General features: G+C 40.9%; 1 protein-coding gene across 1 annotated transcript; it reads left to right on the plus strand.

Moving 5' to 3' along the window:
• Positions 1-13625: 13625 nt before the first annotated feature.
• Positions 13626-15497, plus strand: LOC138877492 (uncharacterized). The gene is made up of 2 exons (XM_070157103.1): positions 13626-13769; positions 14805-15497. The coding sequence occupies exons 1-2, from the start codon at positions 13626-13628 to the stop codon at positions 15495-15497; spliced, it is 837 nt and encodes a 278-aa protein (XP_070013204.1).
• The last annotated feature ends 7140 nt before the right edge of the window (positions 15498-22637 follow it).

Genomic DNA, 22637 nt, shown 5'->3' on the forward strand with positions numbered 1-22637 from the left:
AATGATATGATGAAGAACATTGATGAGTATGTCGCTCAATGCCCTAGTTGCTAGCAGGTGAAGATAGAGCACCAGAATCCTGGAGGGCTAATGCAGACTACAGAGATACCCAAATAGAAATGGGAGGCGATAAACATTGACTTTATCACGGGTTTACCTCATTCTCAATGTAAGTTCGATTCCATATGGGTGATAGTCGATAGGATCACGAAATTAGCTCATTTCCTACCGGTTAGATCTACATATACAACAGAAGATTATGCAAAATTATATATTAAAGAGATAGTGCGACTACACGGAGTGCCAATATCTATTATATCTGATTGTGGGGCTCAGTTTACAACACATTTTTGGAGGTCATTTCAGAAAGGTCTAGGGACACAGGTGAATCTGAGCACAGCTTTTTATTCACAAACTGATCGACAAGCCGAAAGAATAATTCAGACACTCGAGGATATGTTACGAACATGTGTGTTGTATTTTAAAATGAGTTAGGATGAACATTTACCTCTTATCGAGTTTGCATATAATAACAGTTATCACTCCAGTATCCAGATGGCTCCGTACGAGGCTTTGTATAGGCGCAGGTGCAGATCTCCTATAGGGTGGTTTGATGTAGGAGAATCTAGGTTACATAGGCCAGACCTGGTTTAGCAGGCCATAGAAAAAGTAAAGCTTATTCGGAAGTGACTGTTGATAGCTCAGAGTCGTCAAAAGTCATAATCTGACGTGCGGCGACGATATTTAAAGTTCGGGGTTGATGACTAGGTATTCTTAAATGTGTCACCTATGAACGGTATGATGAGGTTTGGCAAGAAAGGCAATCGTAGCCCACAGTATATTGGACCTTATAGGATCATTCGGAGAGTGGGACAAGTAGCTTATGAGTTAGAATTGCCCTCAGAATTGGAGTCTGTTCATCTAGTTTTTCACGTATCTATGTTACGAAAGTGCATTGGCGATCCTACCCGAGTGGTGCCCATGGATGATGTACAGATTATAGAGGACTTATAATACGAGAAAACTTTGGTTGCCATCCTAGACAAACAAATCTGCAAGTTACGGAATAAGGAGGTAGCATCCGTGAAAGTCGTATGGAGAAGCAAGAATGTGGACGGGATGACGTGGGAAGCGGAGGAAGAAATGAAGTCTAAATACCCCATCTATTTCAAACTGGAGATATGGCTCGAAATTTAAGGGATACCTCAGCAGAACTCTACTCAGGCCAGTAGGTCTCATCAAGTAAGCTCTCATTTTGACTGTCAGAATTTATGATGAACAGATGTGTGAAGCCAAGTATTGCTATGTATAAATAGTGGCCATGTGTGGTGTGTATAGTATGTTTTTTGGCTACGTATAGGTTGGTTTCAGTCTAATATACGAAGGAGACTCTGGCAAAACATTTTCCAAGGTATCTAAGAGTAAACATTCAAGGACGAATGTTTCTTATGGGGGAAGGATGTTACATCTCGCATTTTTCGTACGTTAAAGTTTCATATTCAGCTAATTGACATAGACTCGGGGATGATATTATCTTGAGATTAGCATATTTATGCTATTTATAACAAGCAATAACTACGGGCCATGAAGGATAAAGGTACACGAATAAAAGAAAATACGTTTTGTTGAAGGTTCTCAATTTGGGATAAAATACGGGCCGAGCGATACTACCCGATATTTATGGACTAGTACCATACAACGAACCATATGACCGTGATAATATGATGTATAAAGTATATTAAAAATAAGTAAAATTTTAGGTAATTTGAGATAATTCTTAATTATGTGGGTAATTGGTTAATTATTGGGTAGCGGGACAATACCTAATTAATTATTAATTATAGGTTAAGATTTAATAAAAATCCTCCCTCACCTTATATGGCATCAAGCTACCACCCAACCCAAATGACTCATTAGTCATGTTGGGTAGGTGGCAATTTAAGGTGCTAACTAAATTACACCTCATACTAACATTTCCAACGCAAAATGACTACACCCTTATATTGGCTAAAAGAAGAGATTTCTTAAGAGAGATATTCAACTAAGTTCTTATAACGAGAGACTAAGGAGTTCCTAAAATTCAGTAATTCTCTCAAGAATTTTTACACATTAACTAGAGTGTTTAAGGCATGTAGCAACGAAAAAACTTCCACAGTCCAATGTAAAAAATTTGCGATTCTAAAAGGAGTACGGTGCAATCTTTTCCGGGAACATCATATGGATTCTTCCCACTCCAGGTATGTTAAGGCTAAGCTCTTCCTTCATATTACATGATCTCGTAATAATACAAGTTTGATAACGAGTCATAAAGAAAAATTCATATCCCGGAATTTATGTATATTTTGCTAGTCTCGCAAGTTACATATATTTTCATAGTTTTGTAAGTTACGATATTCTCCTTATCGGGACTTTATATTCAATTGAGTATTTCATTCTTCCAGTCAAGAGAGTAGAGAATTTATATATACAATATTAAAGTATTTTCATTTCCATCGAGCTATAATCGATGGGCAGGCCCCAATTGGGCAACCTCTGATCAGATGGTAAGTTATACACCGAGCCTACTGTAGCTGAGCGCCTATGTGCGGGCCCAATTGGCCGAGATACAAAGCGTAGTATGGTTGAGCACCAATGAATGAGCCTACTACGTCAGGGCAGTTATATATATATATATATACACCGAGCCTTATTGGGCCGGACAACTACTTTACTTATTATATTGAGAGAATTAAGTCAGTATCAGCAGGTTAGCATATGTTCAAGTTATCAGTTCAGTTTCAGATTTCAATATATTGTCTTACATACTCAGTACATTATTTTGTACTGACGTCCCTTTTTGGGGGCGTTGTATTTCATACGTGCAGGTTCGGACATACATACAGGTAGACCTCCTCAGTAGGTGTTTGCCCGAGTTCAGCCTTATCGGTAAGCTCCCTGTCTTTTTTAAGTTGTCGGGTCTAGCAGTTTGGTGTACATTTTGTACATATATGTATATAGGTTAAGGTAGGTCGGGGCCATGTTCCGATCACAATACATCTATTAGTAGAGGTTTATAGATATATCTTGTCAGTTAGTGTAGTATGTTGGGCTTGTAGGCCCTGTACGTATATTTTGTTGGCTTGTCAATTGTAGTAATTATGACGGCCTTGCCAGCCCAGCTTTATGTTGACATTCAGTCAGCGATAGTATCTATTTAGTTTTATATTTTTCATTGCACATTATCTTGCGATGTGGTTCATGGCCAAAGTATGACATTACATATTTAGAGTCTCTTAGTCGCAAGTGGTATGCAAGGATAGGTGAGGCATTGGGTGCCGGTCTTGCCCCTAGGCTCGGGGCATGACATGATTATACCCCGACTAGGCATCGAGAAAGGTGAGGATCTTGTGGTCGGTCGTGGCATCGATCAGGCGGTCGATATTGGGCAACGGGAATGAATCTTTGGGGCAAGCTTTATTCAAGTCTTTATAATCTACACACATTCTTAATTTATTCCCCTTTTGGGAACTACCACCACATTATCCAACCATTTGGGATATTTTACCTCCCTAATAAACCCTATTTTGAGGAGTTTTGCTACTTCGTCCTTGATGAACGCGTGTTTTACCTCAGACTGAGGTCTCCTTTTTTGCTTTACCAGTTTGAACCTGGGGTCTACACTTAGTCGATAGGTGGTTATTTCCGGCGGGATCCCTCTCATGTCTAAATGGTACCAAACAAAGCAATCGATATTATTAATAAGAAATTGAATGAGTTTTTTATTGAGTTCTGGGGTTAGTCCCGTTCTCAGGTATACCTTCTGATCTGGGAGATGCTTAGTCAAAATAACTTGCTCCAGTTCTTCAATCATTGAAATTGTTTCATCCAATTCTTCGGGGACAATAAAGGTTTGGGGAGTGAAGAAATCTTCTTCATCGTCCTCGAGGGTCTGTTTATCTACCGACTCCTTCGAGGCAGAAGGCATAGAAGTTGGTACCTCCTCGTGAACCGCAAACATCTCCTTTGCCGCATGTTGTTACCCATATACCATTTTTATACCACCTTTTGTTGGAAATTTCATCATCTGATGAAGAGTTGACGGTACTGCCCTCAAATTGTGTATCCACGTCCTTCCAAGCAATGCATTGTACCTCATGTCACCTTCGATGATGTGAAATTGGTATTCCGAACTATATCAGACATGTTGACCGGGAGGGTGATCTCCCCCTTCATTGCTTCACCGGCCATGTTGAAGCCATTGAGGACTCGGGAGGTAGGTATGACGTGGTTGAGCAGTCCGAGATGTTCTACCACCTATCTACCCGATCACGTTGGCCGAGCTACCTGGATCTACGAGTACATGTTTAACTTAAACGTTATTCAAGAGAAATGAAATTACCAGCGCATCGTTATGCAGATGAGACAAGGTGTCTAAGTCTTCTTTACTAAATGCTAGGATGTCCTCGGGTATGCAGCCCCGAATTTGACCTTCCGTTGTAGTGGAAACTTTTTTCTGTTTGATCATAGGTCCTTGAGGAACGTTGGTCCCCCCAATGATCATATGAATGATGTGCTGAGATTTTTCCGTTCAGTTCCTCTTGTCTGCCTCTCTTTCCTTTCGGGCCAGAGTTTTTCAAGCTTCATGTTGGTTTTCTTGGCGTATACTCCTGTTAGTGTGGGAGCTTATATCGACATGTTGGGCATTGCGTGAGACCACATCCATGGGGATTGGCTCTGGTGCATCCTCAAGATTTTGCAGTGGTACACCGACGCCTAGAACAGCTACATCATTCTCTCCATGGTCTTCAAGACCATGGTTTTCATGTGCGTTCACTGAGTTAGACATTTTTACCTGAAATCAAAGATTCTTGGGAAAGAAAAAGTGTAAAGAATAACTTGTGTTATTTAGTAAACCAGCACGAAAACAATCACTATTATTTTTAGCCCCACGGTGGGCGCCAAACTGTTTACCTCGAAAATGGTAATTACAACTAGATTTGATTTTGTGGTTCTAAAAATACGTAATTTTTTTATGTTAGTAGTTAGGCAATAGATGCTAAGTGTGAGCTAAGGAAACGAGATAAGAGATTTGAAGATAATATGTTATACAAACCAAATGGCTGGAATCGGGGCCTATAGGCAGGTTTTCTAGTAACACATAGTAGTAGACATTGCATTCAAACTCGTGCTTTGATAGTAGACAAGTTATGTGAGCGTGTGAGTCTCCTAAAGGCATGATTTCTACTAGTGGAAGCTTGTATGGCATATACAGCAAGTCAGATCAAAAGTAAATCACTTGAATCCCATAGGCATGTTTTCTACCCTTGCATAAAAATATTAGAGTATACCTGTTCCGCCCAATTTCACTAACATCCCCAATTGTTCATTTCAAAGTTATAATAGGCCCAGTAATGAAAGTACTTACAAAGGATTATACAAACAGTAACAACAGGCCCAAAAGAAATACCTTGCGTTGTCGGGGCCTTCAACAACTCTCACATAGCATACCCAGGTTCCAAACATGGTACTATGTTCAGCATCACAACCTAGAATCCATAGAAAAACTCAAGCCAAATCACACAACCATAGATTGACCATATTACTCAGACATTAAATCACTTAAACCAGCCAGTTTACATATTTAGTAGATAGTAGGAAGAATGAATTGAGTGTCAAAGATAGCTCAGGTCTCAGTAGTAGAGAGAGTGGATAAATGACCCGAAATCCTAGTGTGTCAGAGTTCACAAGGGTCTCAAATGGACCCTGAGGAGTGCTCATACTAGGGAAGTCAGTAGTAAGAGTCTCGGTGGCCTTAGCTTTTAGCCGGCCAAGAATGATAGGTTCAAAATAGCATATGTAACAAATGAGAGTTAGTGGACAATGGTTAAAGGACAGAAGTTGAGGAAATACACTTATAGTTTTAGAAGTAGACATAGCAAAGTTGAGAACATAGAACAGCTAATCAACAAGGTCAACAAAACTTAGAAGCAGGTTCAACACTTAGCAAAATAAATAGTAGAAACATATTGAAAGAGTTAGGGGAGAAACAAGTTTGCAGGATTAACAAGATTATCATACAAATGTGCATATTATCAAACAAGTCTAAGTAGGGCATTAACTTAAAAGGTTTAAAGCTTAAAGATCTAACTTATGTTAGGGATTTATCACAATATCATAAGACATCCATGTTGACTCGTATCATGAAGCAGAAAAGTATCAAACATAGTATGGAAACACAAACTAAGATGACCATTCTAAAGGTTTCAAATAGTTACTAAGGATATAGGCTGAGCAAAATAGAGAAATGTTGTGAGACACACTAACAGGGGAGCAGATCATAGTTGATAGAAAAGGTCTTAACATAGATTAGAGCACATTACATAGGCAAGTCTGTTATTATAGAGATTCAGAATATAATGGGAAAGCAAGCTCTTATCAAATAGCAAATGTAGGCATTCAGGTATTGACACAATATACTAATGAACTAAAAAGGTTCAATGCAAGTGCAAAACTAACAAAGTTGCATACAGGAGTAGACCAGAATACATTAGCTAAACGAACTTAAGAGGGTTCAAATTACTCAAATAATCTCAGAACTGGCAGCATTAGGTGAAATTAAATGCCAAAGAGGCTCAAAGCGAGTGTAAAGTTAACAAAGTTGCACACAAAAGCAACCCAGAAACACATTAAGCCATGAATTTTAGAAGTAAGAATATGCAAATCACAGACACATAAGAATGAAATTGCAAAAGTCAAGTGACTTACCAGTTAAACGGACAATAATAAAGAACAAAATTCTGCAAAAACCTAGAATCTTAATGCGTCAAAGTTCCGAAGTGCTTCAAAGAAACTCCGAGCAATGCTCGCACCAAGAAAAGGTTGAATTATTGAATCCCATTGGCCTTGGCTTTCAGCCGGCCAAGAACCAAAGTACAGAACAATAGAATGAGGGAACAACAGAACAATAGTTTCACTTTTTAGTGAAATCTAATGATTAAGGGTCTATCTCAAAGGGGAATGCGGAGGGGTTTATTGTTACATCTCGCGTTTTTGTACGTTAAAAGCTTCGTCTTCAGTTAATCGACGTAGACTCGTGGATAAAATTATCTTGAAGTTAACGTATTTATGCTATTTATAACAAGCAATAAATAAGTATCATGAAGGATAAAGCCTACAAGAATTAAAGAAAACGAGTTTCGTTGAAAGTGGCCAATTTGGGATAAAATACGGGTCGAGCAATAATACCCGATAATTATGAACTAGTACCATGCAAGATACCATATGCTCACGGTAGTATAATGTATAAAGTATATTAAAAATAAGTAGTATATTTAGGTATTTTAAGATAATTCTTAATTATACCGGTAATTGGTTAATTACCGGGTAACAGGACATTACCTAGTTAATTATTAAAATATGAGATAAAGATTAATTCCAACCCCCCCCTAAAACATGGAAGAAGGCCACGAACTATGAGGATGAATCATAGTCTTTCTAAGGATTAGGTGGCTAACTAAGAACAATGAGAATTTAATAAGTAAAGGCTTACTACAATCTTGTTCCATTTCATTTTAGACAAAAGAACTAAAAATGTCCAAAATCCTAAAAGCAAGGAACATATATTATCTGCCTAGTTCAAATACTTCAAGAACATAAGCTTAAATTCAATTTGCGGTTCTAAATTGCAACAATGCAATTCCAACGAGAATTTATTAGAATCGTAGCAATATAAAATTTTGCGATTCTAAAGGAGTACGTGCAATCTTTTTCAAGAGTATTATACGGAGTTTTTCCTACTTCAGGTATGTTAAGGTCATCCCTTCTTTCTTTGGTGCATGATCCAACTTATACAGAAGAAATGAGCAAAAGAATAACTCTATTCATAGAAATACTAGGGGTCTCTGTGTTCTTGATGACCCATGTGACATATTATTATATCTTCTGTTCGTGGGTCTTAGAATAATACGCAGTTGAAAAGTTTATCCAAAAGGAATATTACATATTTTTCATGCATTTCATTCATTTATACATGTGCATTGACCCATGACTAGATGGCGTTATATACGCGCATTTATGTATGTATGTATATATATATATATATGTGGGGGGGGTGAAGGTTACGGCATTATATACACACCACCATCTGATCAGTTGGTATATGTTAATGATGTTTCCCACAGTGGCCGAGACGATATGATGGGATGCCGTCAGAGGCTTGATCATATTACATACAGTTATACCTATGCATGACATGACATTTATATGCACATGCATGACATTATAAATTTTTTAGAATTTACAAATTTATTCAAATTTACAGATGGATTTCTTTATTCCATGTTTCATCTATGCCTTTTACGTACAGATTTTCATGTCTTACATACTCAGTACATTTTTCGTACTGATGCCGTATTTCATGGGGCTTGCGTTTCATGCCCGCATGTGCAGGTAGGCAAGCTGATGATCCCCCTCCTTAGGATCCTTGATCATCGAGAGTTGGCGTGCTCCACTTGATCCGAAGCTGCTTTTGATTTTGGTACGATACGCTTGTATACATGTATGGGTATGATGTGGCTCAGTCCCATCTTTGTACAGTTGTATTTCTATTAGAGGTCTATAGATAGTTATGTACATTTGGATAGTATGTGGCCTTACCGGCTTTCAGTTTTGGGTATATAGTTATCTATCGTGGCCTTGTCGACTTGCCTACTGTAATCCGCACGTATATGTATATATGTATTTTGAACATGTTTCCTTTATGTATGTTATTCTCGTAATTCAGTAGATGTTAAACGGGTTTATAGCTTAGACACATGCTTAGGGGTGTTTACAGGTAGGACTCGGGCACCCGTCACGGCCCTTCGGTTTGGGTCGTGACAAAAGTGGTATCAGAGCAGTTCTGTTCTAGGGTTGTCTACAGATGATGACGTCCAAATCCACTACTAAAAAGTAAATGGACACGGTTGCATGTAATATAATATACCAAACTATGAGTCGAGGTCGAATCCTATAGAGAACAATATGTAGGCGATTAGGAATGTAAGAGAATTATCACTTGTTATGCAATGCCAAACAGTAAGAATTGTTTTGAGAAAATATTTATACCTAAATGCGAAAATGTAAACTAACCTAGAAAGCAAATAAAATAATCAATGGCTACAAGGATGGATGCATCGGGAATTACATTCAAGTAACAATCCAATGTATTTCACGATTTTACAAATATGAGTGAGTTTATGTTAATTAGCCACGGGTAATAATTCTATATTATCTTCTTCCAAATACTAACAAGACTTTCCAATTGGATTATCCCTAAAATAATTAGGAGATTAAGCACACCCGAATATGGCTACAAGTAGTTCAAGCCTATCCCTAGGTAGAATCTGTAAAATGAGGGTTAATGCCTCAAGTTCTTGTTAATTAATCTTTCCCAACCCCAAATAATCTTTCCCAAAATTAATTCGGAGTTAATGAGCGAGTCCTAGGGTTAGCTAATCCCTTTGTAAATATTAAAGAACAAGAATAATTAAAGTAACAATAACTCACTTCATAAAAGAATAAAAATCATTCAATACATAAGAACAACAAGGTATTTAATCCACACTTTAAACATGAATAATTTCATAAACAAGATTCAAGTGTTTAATAAAATACTACACACTTAGATATACAATACAAAGCAAGGAAATGAAGAAATGAACAAAAATGGGCAAGAAATTCTCAACCAAAACCTTCAAATCTTCAAGACCAAAGTGTGTGTGTAAAGTCCTAGCTTCCATCCTTGTTCTCTCTAACCCTAAACTGAAAATAAGCCAAAAGATATTTTACAAATGAGCTGGTTTGGGTATTGAAGGATTTGGGGTCAAAAAATGTGAAATTCCAGAATTGCCCAGAACTGAAGCACGATGTTCGCATTTGCGAACATAAGTTCGCAATTGCGAACTATGTCTATACTGCTTAACTTCGAATTTGCGATAAATACTTCGCATTTACGAAGGTTGACTTCTTGGGTTGACTTCGCATTTGCGAAGATTGCCTGAATGATTTTTCTTCGCAATTCCCATGCATTACTAGAAATTCCCACGACTTCTAGCTTCGCAATTCCCAGGATTTTGTCGCAATTGCGACAACTAAGGGCATTTTCTAGATTTTCCTCTTTTTAGATTCTTTTTGACTCGTTTCACTTGGTTTCTTAATCATCACTTCTAAATCACATAGAACCTGTAATATAGAAGTAAATGGCATTAAACACATGATTTTATCAATTAAACATAGCAAAAATATAGGTTTAAAGACAAGATTAGTTGGTAAAATACCAACTTATCAAACCCCCAAACATAAACTATTGTTTGTCCTCAAGCAATGAAAGCGACAAAATCTCCTCCCAAGTATGTAACTCAACATTGCATCCTTATCATGCCAAGACAAAAATGTCGACTATAAGCACAAACGCATGACTTCGATTGGTACCAACAATTAATCCAAAGCATATGAATTGCCGAACACTTTTCATGAACTTCATTACATTTCAAGTGCTCAAGCACTATGCAAATCAAAGTGGCAAATCAAGTCATGACACTAAAGTTTCAAAATTTGTCTCTCTATCACAATTATCTTTCTTTGGTCATTCCATCCAATTGAAAATGGGATTAAATTTACAACTCAAATCTCATGTGCCCTCACATTTAAGAGAGAATCCCACACTCATAAATCTTAATTCAAAACAAAAATGGGATATCAAATGGAAAGAATTAACTCTCTCTCACAAAGATGTTCAAATGCATACAAGTAGTACCATATGCTTGCCCTTCATGTATTTCTCCAATAATGTAGACAACTTGGTTCAAAATCAATTAGGACTTAAAGGGATGTAGTTTAGGATTTAGGTTAAGTTAGGGCACAATTTTGGTTAGAGTGACTCAAAACCTCCTCAAGCACTACATAATTTACAATCCAAAGTCCACTTCCTTCAAAAACATTCTCCATCCTTTCTTCAATTTTCATTCCACACCTAATCTTCCCTTTATTCACAACTTCTAATTATTTTATTTTATTTTATTTTTTTCTTCCTTCCTTTTCAAAATAAAGGAAGGCTTCACTTTTTATCATTTTTTCTCTACCTTCCACCTTTTAAACAACTAACATACCACAACTTTTCCAACCTTCACCCCCAAACTTAGGCTTTTATCCTATGTTTACACTTTCAAAGTACTTAGGGAGGTAGGGTTACAAAAGCTAGATCAATAAACAACAAAGGATTAAAGCTTGTAACATAGTTGCCATAGAACAAGGTTAAAGGCTCAAAATGGGTTGACTATGGAAAATATTCAAGGGTAGGAAATTTAAGGCACAATGGCGGTCCAAGGAAGGCCTAATATCATTTTTCAAACCAAGTTAGTCTATGATTTCTCCTTGAAGCACATTCCGCGCAAGTTCTAGACTACAAGTAATGCAAAATAACTCACGATAAATCTTACCACACATGGCACATGAACACTCAATTGGAATACAAATCCAAAATTCAATTGAAATCAATGACTCAAAGAGGTTATATATAGCATAGGAAGCTATTAAGTGAATCAAAGAGACCAAATTTGAATCTAAAAGTCATGACATCTTTACTTCAATTATTTTTCTATTTCAACAACAAAAAATTCATATGCTGATGTTTAAATCATGTTGGTACCAAGAAAGTCACAACATGGTCAATGGGCACACACCCCAACTCAAACCATTTATTCTTCCTAAATTAACATAAGTTATATCTAAACTACAAGACTAATTCCCTTAAGAAAGTTGTCTAGCTATCCATCATCGGGAAAAAGTCAACAAAAATTTACTAACAATTACCCGGTTCACGAAGAAAATTAGCATCCTTGAAAAAAGAACCGTGGTACAAAGAAAACCAAGGATATCGCCACTAACATAAAATATACTATATAAAAAAAATTAAGAAGCTAATAGCCAAAATTAAGAAGCTATTAAACATCAAGTAACTAAAACATAAAACAAGAAGTTAAGAACATAATAAACATAATAATATCACACATCACATGAAAATACAATAAAAACAAAATAAAAACAACCGCAGTACCAATCTACCATACCCACAGTTATCCACAATTATACAAGAACAATAGTTATACAGGAAGCCACCCCCAACTAAAGATGTTGCAATGTCCCCAATGCAACTAAACATGATAGAGTAAATCGGGTCGAGCGATAATACTAGATAATTATGAACTAGTACCATGCAAGGTACCATATGACTACAGTAATATAATGTATAAAGTATAATAAGTAGTATTTTTAGGTAATTTGAGATAATTCTTAATTATACGGGTAATTGGTTAATTACCGGGTAACGGGACATTACCTATTTAATTATTAAAATATGAGATAAAGATTAATTCCTTATGAGAATTTAATAAGTAAAGGCTTACTACAATCTTATTCCATTTCATTTTAGACAAAAGAACCAAAAATGTCAAAAATCCAAAAAGCAAGGAACATATATCATCTGCCTAATTCGAATACTAACAGAAGCTTAAATTCAATCCAATTTTGCGGTTCTAAATTGCAACAACGCAATTCAATGACAATTTCTAGAATCGTAGCAACTTAAAATTTTGCGATTCTAAAAGAGTACGTGCAATCTTCTCCAAGAGTATTACACGGAGTTTTACCTACTCCAGATATGTTAAGTTCATTCCTTCTTTCTTTTTGGTATGATCCAGATTATAAAGAAAAAACGAGCAAACGCACAGTTTTTATAAATGACTCTATTCATAGAAATACTATGGGTCTCTGTGTTCTTGATTTCCCATGTGACATATTATTATATTTGTTGTTCATGAGTCTCAGAATAATACGCAGTTGAAAAAGTTTATCCGAAAGGAATATTGAGATTATTACATATTTTTCATGCATTTCATTCATTTATACATGTGCATTGACCTATGAACAGATGGTGTTATATACGCGTATATATATATATATATATATATATATATATATATATATGAGATATGAGAAAAAGGTTACGGCGTTATATATGCATCACCACCTAATCAGTTTGTATATGTTGATGATGTTGCCGACAATGGCCGAGACAATATGATGGGATGCCCTCAGAGGCTTGATGATATTATGTACACCTATATCTATGCATGACACGACATTTATATGCACATGCATGACATTATAAATGTTTCAGACTTTACAAAGTTATTCACATTTACAGATGGATTTCTTTATTTCATGTTTCATCTATGCCTTTTACCTATAGATTTTCATGCCTTACATACTCAATACAGTTTTCATACTGACACCCTATTTCACGGGGCCTGCGTTTCATGCACGCGGGTGCAGGTAGGCAAGCTGACGATCCCCCTTCTTAGGATCCTTGATCAGCGAGAGTTGGCATGCTCTACTTGATTCGGAGCTGCTTTTGATTTTGGTACGATACACTTGAATACATATATGGATATGACATGGCTCAGTCCCGTCTTTGTACAGTTGTATTTCTATTAAAGGTTTGTAGACAATTATGTACAGTTGGATAGTATGTAGCCTTGCCAGCTTTCAGTTTTGGGTATATAATTTGTGCACGGTGAAATCTGGGAGGCCGATTTCTCCTCGACAAAATGCCTCGAAGGGTGATCCCAGAAGCCTGGGATCTCGAGCCAGTCACTTCCCTCAAGATAGGCCGGCACCTTGCCAAGGATAATGTCGACCGAAGCCCCGACAAATGCAGAAATCTTCCGAGGAATGCACCCGTTGTCGATCAGGTCTATTCAAGCGGCTCGACATCAGCCCACGCGTACGTCGTAAGCTAGCCTGTTGTCCCATCCCATTTCTTTTATCACGCAACGTATTATGTACTAAGTTTGGGCTCCCCCCTTTCTATAAAAGGGGAGTCGCTATCACCCTATTAAGGCAGAGCTCCAACTATTCTACTCAAGTGCAATAATCTTTCTCTCCCTCTTCTTTCTAAACTCACTCGTTCTCATTGGCCCGAGGCCATTTCGATATTTATCGCTTTCTTACTTGTTCTTCATTATATTGCTCGGTATTGACCATAAAGAGCCTTGTTCAATCATATCTTTAACTTTTATCTCATTCCCAACTATCCCCGATAGCTCGAGCTCGACCTTGACCTCGACCCCGAGGCCCCTTATTGACTGGTCCTATATCCGGGCAGCAGGTTCCTTGGCTCGTTCAACTCCTAATTTTAGCCCGTATCCCCTTGGTAAAACAAACCTGGGCAGTAAGCCTTCAGGTTTGATTATTGCCTCACTTTAGCTTGCATTTCATCATTAAATTCTACATTCATAGCATTGACTGCTCCAAACAACTAGCTCGAGAATAGATCACGTATTTTTAGAATTCCATCTACAAATTTAATTGTTGATACCATTTTCACGGTAAACAGTTTGGTGCCCACCGTGGGGCTAAAAATAATAGTGATTATTTTTTTGCTGGTTTCATTGCACAAACACACATTATCTTTCACATTTTTCTTGTCCAAGATCTTTTGATTTCAGGTCAAAATGTTAGGCTCGGTAAACAGAGTTGAGAACGACAACCTCGAAAACCACGGGGAAAATGGCGTGGCTGTCCCAGCCGCTGGAGCACCACCACAGAATCCCGATAATGCACCCAGACCGATTCTAGTGGACGCGGATTCACAGGACACATAACAAGTCTACGAAACTTCTCACACCGACAGGAGAATACGAAACAGCGACCGACAGAAAGCTCAAAAAACCTCGGCCTAGGAAGAATAGGAAGTTAGTCTTCATGTTATTTTTGAAATATTGCAGGCACAGCAACGGGTCATTGCCCAGTTGCAAAGCCATCCGAAGACTCCCAGCACAGTCGCACCAGAGACAGCTTCCCCCGCCAAGCAAGTACCCGAAAGGTCAATGAATAACGGGTCAGTGGCCGACCCTGCCATAGTGAAGATGCTCGAGGACCTCACCAAAAGGATCGAATCTGGTGAGAAAATGATTGCAACCAACGATAAAAAAATCAAGACCTACAACTCTAAGGTGGATCAGATCCCGGGAGCACCCCCGGTCCTAAAAGGTTTGGATTTGAAAAAGTTCATACAGAGGTCGTTCCCCGAGGAAGCGGCCCCGAAGCCCATTCCTAAAAAGTTCAGAATGCCGGAACTCCCTAAATACAATGGTACCACCGACCCCAACGAACACGCTACTGCCTATGCCTACGCAATAAAAGGCAATGATACAAAGAATGATGAGATCGAGTCTGTATTGCTGAAAAAATTCGAAGAAACGCTTTCGAAGGGGGCCATGATGTGGTATCACAACTTGGCTCACAACTCCATAGATTCATTCACCATGTTAGCGGACTCCTTCGTAAAAGCACATGCTGGAGCCATCAAGGTAGCAACGAGGAAGTCTGACATTTTCAAAATCAAGCAAAGAGAGAATGAGATGCTGCGGGAATTCGTGTCCCTCTTCCAAATGCTGGAGCCTTCACCTAAGGCCTGAACGACCGAAGCTCGGTGGCCTCGAAACAACTGAAGCAAAACCTGAGTGAATATCCGGCCGTGACCTGGTCAAACGTCCACAACCAATACCAGTCAAAGATCAGGGCCGAGGATGACCAATTAGGAGCCCCTTCGGGCTTAGTGTACCCAAACAGACTCCTGGCAAAAGAATCGAAACCAAAAAAAAAAAAAGGTACCAGCTGTACCTCGAAGACAGAAGGAACGCCCCAAGGCGCAACCTACCTCACAATGATCGGAGGATAGATCGAGGAAAGGACCCCCGAGGGCTAGTCAACAGAACTAGGTTCGATCGAAACATAGCGCCAACAAACGTGCCCCACTTATCGGAATACAACTTCAGCATCGATGTATCAGACATCGTGTTCGCTATCAGTAAGATCAGAGATGCCAGGTGGCCCAAACTGATACAGTCGGACCCTTCGCAGAGAAATTTCAACTTAGTGTGCGAGTTCCACAACATGCACGGTCACAGGGCCAAGGATTGCCACCAACTACGAGAAGAAGTGGCTCGACTACTCATCAAAGGACACCTTCGGGAGTTCCTTAGCGATCGGGCCAAAAAATCAGTTCCGAGAAAGTGAGGCAACCAAGAAAAACGAGGCAAACGAACTGCAACACATCATCCACATGATCAGGGGGCATCGATGCCCCGTAGGAACCCGTAGTGAGAAGAACAAAATATCCATCACCAGAGAAAAATAGACTCGGGGATATATCCCCAAAGATGCCCTCACGTTCAGCGAAGAGGACACCGAGGCCCTGTCTCAACCCTATAACGATGCCCTAGTAATCTCCTTTCTTGTGAATTCTTTTCAGATAAAACATGTACTCGTGGATCCAAGTAGCTCGGCCAATATTATCAGGTCGAGGGTGATAGAAAAGCTCGGACTGCTCGAACAAATCGTGCCCGCCACTCGGGTCCTCAATGGATTCAACATGGTGAGCAAAACGACGAAAGGAGAAATTGTCCTTCTGGTTACCGTGGCCGGCACAACCCAAAACACCAAATTCCATGTCATCGAAGGAGATATGAGGTATAACACCTTATTTGGGCGGCCATACATATACTACATGAGAGCAGTACTATCCACCCTCTACCAGGTGATAAAATTCCCGACAAAGGACGGGATGAAAACCGTCTACGGGGAACAACATGCGGCAAGGGAAATATTCGCTATACACGATGTGGTGCCAACGCTCATGCCTCTGCCCCCGAATAAACCAACGGGAAAATCGGGTCTCTCCTCAGTCGAGCTTGACAAAACAAAGTAGAGATCCACGTTGCATCTCCACCCCCGGGCAGTATATCTCGTTTCAAGGAACGGTCATTCCCCCTTTTTTTGAATTTGGAATTAACCTTCATGCAGGCACCCAATCGGAGCTGTCAGAATGCTAGTGTTATCACAAGACCTCGAGGCTCCAAAGGCGCACCTGTTGCACTCTTTTCCTTCGACCGAGTTTTTATCCCAAAAGAAAGGTTTTTACCGGCAAGGTTCTTAACGAGGCAACGTCTGTGAGCCGCCTAAGGGAGAACTCCGCGAAAACATTCAAGACTTTCCCTGCGGCTGACTTTTGAATAAGCGAGGGGCATTCCCCCCGGAAAGCTTCCCGATCGTAGGAGTTTTGGAAAACACCAAATGAGGTTTTCTATAGGAAAACAATGTATCGGACCGAACGACAGATATAGTTAGGCCTCGTCGTCAAAAGCATGTACTATTGTATCAAGCAATCAAAAAAATATCTTTTTTGTCAAAAAGGGGGAGGGAACTCCTTCTTAGAGTAGGGTAACAAATTCTTTCACTAGAAACGTCCCAAAAACTCGAGAACGGATGCCAGTAGTTCAAACACTCTGGCGGCCTCCAGATCGTAGCTCTGAAATCACAAAAAACTTCAGGCAAGGCAAATCTCCGAGCGATCGACTTCGACCCGATATAGGTCGACTCAACACAACAATATATATTACGACAATGGATCAAAGAATATCTTTCAGCATCTCATTCTCCAAACAAGGAAATCGCGTGTATTCCCGGCAGGAATCCCTTCACCAGATGCATCCCGAAACGCTCGGAGACTCAACGTCAACAATTTGGCACCCGCACGACCCTAGGGTCCGAACTCCGGGCTCATGAAGCCCCAGCAAGGTAATTTCGAGCTTACAAATAACGGCATTCGAGCCCAAGAAAACTCAATAACTCGGAGATTGTCGCCAATCGCCATGCACTAGAAAACCCGAAACTGTAAGACCTCGAGCGGGCAGACTTGGTGTAACTATATCTATTCTACGAAGCGACACAAACTGTAAGACCTCAACAGGCATGACAAACTATAAGACCTCAACAGGCATGACAAACTGTAAGACCTCAACAGGCATGACAAATTGTAAAACCTCAACAGGCATGAAAATCTCGAAGTTTAGGCTATATGTCGCATTTGTAAGAATCCTAAAAGGGCATACCCTCGGTGTAGACGCCTAAACTATTACTCGGGATCAAAAATGGCTCCGTCCAAACACATATGACTACGGTCAAAACGGCTGATACAACCAAATTAATGCGACTCGATAATTCCCGACCATCGCTAAACAAAACTTGCAAGCCACTACTTCGAATATACTTCGGAAAGAACCGGTTAAAACAGGCTTCCCTCAACGGGAAAAAAACGAGCTTCAACCATGTCAGCTCCAAATCACAAGGCTTCGACCTACTCAGCCTACGAGCTATGAACCTTTCAAGTTGCTCGAACATCGCCGATAATGACTTCAAATCGAGGTTCCTCCGGAACCAACGATGAGTCAGGAAAAATTATTTAAAAAGACCTTAGCGAGCAGAAAACAAAGCCTACAAAAAGCCCACGGTCAAAATGGCATAAGAGCCATTGTCGCCAGCCAAACAAGCCTCCGGGACGCACACTAAAAGGTCTCTATGATCAAACAGTGTAAGAGCCATTATCACCAGCTGCAAAATTGACAACTTGAGGATTAAAATGAGCTCGAATCGTAATCTGATTTGGAGACCGGATCCAAAATAGTTAACTATGCAAGCCTCTGGGCCACATATTTAAATGTCTCAACAACCAAAATAGCGTAAGGGGCACTATCGCCGGTCTGAAAATCGAAAGTACTTAAGGGTCAATTAAAGCTCGAGTCACAACGCGACTCGAAGACTAGACCCAAAATAAGTAAACTACAATATGCCAAAGGGCACGGCGTAAATGCCACTGTTGCCAGCCGAGTGAGCCTCCGAGCTACTCGCCTGTAAGGTCACTTCGACCCAAAACACAAAAGGCCACCATTGTCAGCCCATGCGGATAGGAAAGAACTTATGGGTCAATTAAATCTCGAATCGCAATGCGACTCGGAAACTGGACCCTAAATAGTTGAAACAACAAATGCCCGAGGGCAGGAAATAAAGGCCACCATTGTCCGGCCATGCAGGCAGGAAAGAACTTAAGAGCTAATTAAAGCTCGAATCGCAATGCGACTCGGAGACTGGACCCAAAATAGTTGAAATAGTGAAATACCCAAGGGCAAGAAATGAGAACAATCACCATCCGCCTGCACGGGCATAGAAGACCGAAGGACACGCAAGCTCAAATAAAGGTCTAACTCAGAGACTGAGCCTAAACAGTTGGGCAAAACATAGAGGCCCCAACTCTTGCTCGCATCAAGGATCGCATTTAAAAGACTCCGGGCCTGCCGAATCATTTCCAGATCTATGAGGATCCCGCCAAAACACGAAAACTAGCTCGCCTGGTCAAAAGCAATACGGGAAGAGATACAAAGCAAGTAAAACTTCAAGATTTCTCTCATTTTATATATGCGCGAAAGGTGCGCTCTCTATCTACAAGAATGCTCTATAAACAGCAAAATACAAAGTGGCAAAATCTGCGCTCTACCCCTAAGGGTTACAGCCTACCAGCCCCAGCCTCGCTCTCCGTGGCATCAGCAATAAGCAACCGACCATCACGCTCGACCACCTTCGCTCAAGTAAATCTTTCTAGAAGGACGGAACCCCTAGCGTGGGTCTCTTCAAGTGCCTGTCCCAAAGATCTACAACGAATGTAACCCTCGAAGGCCCGCTCCAACCCAGTTCGGTCATCAGCAACAGGTTTCCACTCCTTCATCATCCTCGGTCCGGCTTAGTACTATACCAGTCTGGGCACCGGTTATTCTCAATCCGGACTTTTGAGGAATCAAGCTACAGCTTCACAATCATGTCCACTCGGATTGAAGCTCGAGCCTGCATTTGATACTTCAGGCATTTCTAGCTCGATCGGCTCTGCCCCTAAGGTACTCCTTAACCTTCGCCTTTTTTATGCAGCTATAAAATAAGCAAAGTCTAAAGTCAAAGGTTGAAAAGGCAAAAGGCTTACCACAAGAAGGCTCCTGCCTCATCAAAAGGCTTCTGTAATGCGAGCTATGATATGTCCGAAACGCCAATAGACCGACTCGACCCCTCATTCCCCTCGCCAAGAAGCCTAGAGGGGCCTACCCTCATCCAGGGCCCCCCGAAGTATAGCCCCTTGGTGGAGCAGCTAAAGGCCTGGGTCTGTCGGAGTCTTATGGAGGGAAAACTTGATAAGAAAGAGAAGATCCGAGATACAGAGGATTCATGCTAAAACTTACCATGAAGTTAAGCCGGCAAACCTACTCGATGACCGAGCACCCTCCTGGTGGCCCAACCCTTGTTGGCCCAAAGGAACCGCTGCTCCGGAGCTAAGGACTCTAGGAATTCTAGGCTCGAATGATGCATTCTCCTCAGAAGCACAGGCCCGTCTCGCCCTAATGAAAGCTCATTCATGATTATGAAGCGCACATCTCATTTATCGCCATGCCCGGACTCTGTCGTTCCTCGAATAAATAGCCGCTAAGGGCATGACCCACTGGTACCATGAAATCAGCAAACCCCGTGGATCCTCGGGAAGCGAAAGCAACCTCACGATTACATATGAGAAGGGCGGGAACGATTCAACACCAACCAAAAGCACCAACCATCGGCACCGCCTTCAGTTTCGAGGTAATGCTCAACCTCGAAGACCTCTGTCATAGCAAGACAGCGCTCCAGCAGGCCAACAATGCCTTCACCAACACAAGATTGGCGTACAGCTTCAAAGGGCCTCCGCAAAAAAGGCTAGTTTATGAAGAAATGGGCATCTCTAACAAACACCCGTGCGAAACAAGCTCCGGGTAATGACCAGGGTGGCCTGAAGCATGGCCAGGCCTCCATTCAGAGATCGCTTCCAGGAAGTCATCGTCGTCCCAGGACCGCGAGTCCTCAGGCAAGTCTCTTTTTGAAGTCTATTATGAGGCCCGAAGATATTATCCATGCTTTCACGCAGAGAAAGGGTCCCGGCGGCCCGAGGTTATTGGCCTAATTCGTGTTCAGTCCGAGAAGTGTCGAAGCACCCCACGCGAAGCCATTTCATCAACCAAAGGCTGAGAAGAATACTCGCGCCCAAGGTCAGTATCACAGGCAACAAAACAAAATCATGCATTCGAAGTTGCCAAAAATATAAAGAGATACAACAAGTGTTGAAGGAAGGAATCAAGAAAATATCTTTGTATTTATACAAATATTCACTTACAATGACCCTCGGGGGGATATGATTACATTACATATGATTAAAAAAGCCCATATGGGATCCTTATGTAAAAATAAAGAAGTACAAATGGTATGCATACAGCAAGAGCCTAAGGACCTAACCTATTCATGTTGCGTCTCCATCATCATCCTCCCAGGCATATGACCTCAAAGACAATATCTTCCAAGTTCGATCCCCTCGGGGACCTCATCCTAATCCTCCCGGAATGGCATGTTCAAAAGGGAGAGTATTGAAAATGATGGCGAGGGAGAAGAGCAAAATGACGAAGGAGAAGCCGAAAGAACGCAAGAAGTGGCTGGGTGAAAAATTTGGCTAGCGTGGACTCTGCCAGTGCTGCTATTTTGAAGCCACTTCTTGAGACGTTGCCTCGGCCAAGAAGGTACCAGCCGGTAGAAACTGGCACCATACCCCCCAGGAATCCATAAGGGGTGTAACACGCTGAGCCGAGGGAGGAGGGTGAGCAGCGGTATATAATCTGAGCCCCCTCTTGAGCAGCGGTGCATAATCCAAAGTACCCCCAGGTTTGGAGGAAATCGTACCTCTGCCTTATCACCCCGGGCCAACGGCAACTGCAACAACAGCAACAACAACAACAACAGCATCACAGCGGCACAACTTTGCTTAACCAAAATGGGATCTAGAGTTGGGCCAAGGTGCATATGGCGTAATATCTTAAGAAACATAACGAGATGGCAGAAACTCAAGATAGCAGGAAAGGAAGAAAAGATGGCTATCAAAGAAAGTTTAAATAAAAAGCCAACCACGAAAAAGCCCCATTTATAGGGAGGGCAAAGTAACCGACGGCACTATTACCACCCTCGAAAAGCGTAACAGCGGGCATAATCAATGCATTTGTAGAAGCTAAACCGAAAGCAATGGCGTAACTCCGAAGAACAAAGAGTCGCGACATTTTGGGTAATCCTGGAGAAGCGGAAAGGTGAAGTGCCTCGATACCTGTAAAAAGGGGGCTACGCCGTCAGCGCGACGCCATTATGGGAGACCGAGAAGTTGAATATCAAAATCATTTCTTATCACTTCCCTCTAAGAAACGCGGAGACTATCTGTGCACGGTGAAATCCGGGAGGCCGATTTCTCCTCGACAAAATGCCTCGAAGGGTGATCCCGGAAGCCCGGGATCTTGATCCAGTCAATTCCCTCAAGATAGACTAGTACCCTACCAAGGATAATGTTGACCGAAGCCCCGACGAATGTAGAAATCTCCCGAGGAATGCACCCGGGGTCGATCAGGTCTATTCAAGCGGCTCGACATCAGCCCGCGCGTACAGTGTAAAGCTAGTCGGTTGTCCCATCCCATTTCTTTTATCACGCAACGTATTTTGTACTAAGTTTGGGCCGACCCTTTCTATCAAAAGGGATTCGCTATCACACTATAAAGGCAGAGCTCTAACTATTCTATTCAAGTGCAACAATCTCTCTCTCTCTCTCTTCTTTCTAAACTCACTCGTTCTCATTGGCCCGAGGCCACTTTGATATTTATCGCTTTCTTACTTGTTCTTCA

Source organism: Nicotiana sylvestris, chromosome 9, assembly GCF_000393655.2.
Source record: "Nicotiana sylvestris chromosome 9, ASM39365v2, whole genome shotgun sequence".
NCBI classification, from domain to species: Eukaryota; Viridiplantae; Streptophyta; class Magnoliopsida; order Solanales; family Solanaceae; genus Nicotiana; species Nicotiana sylvestris.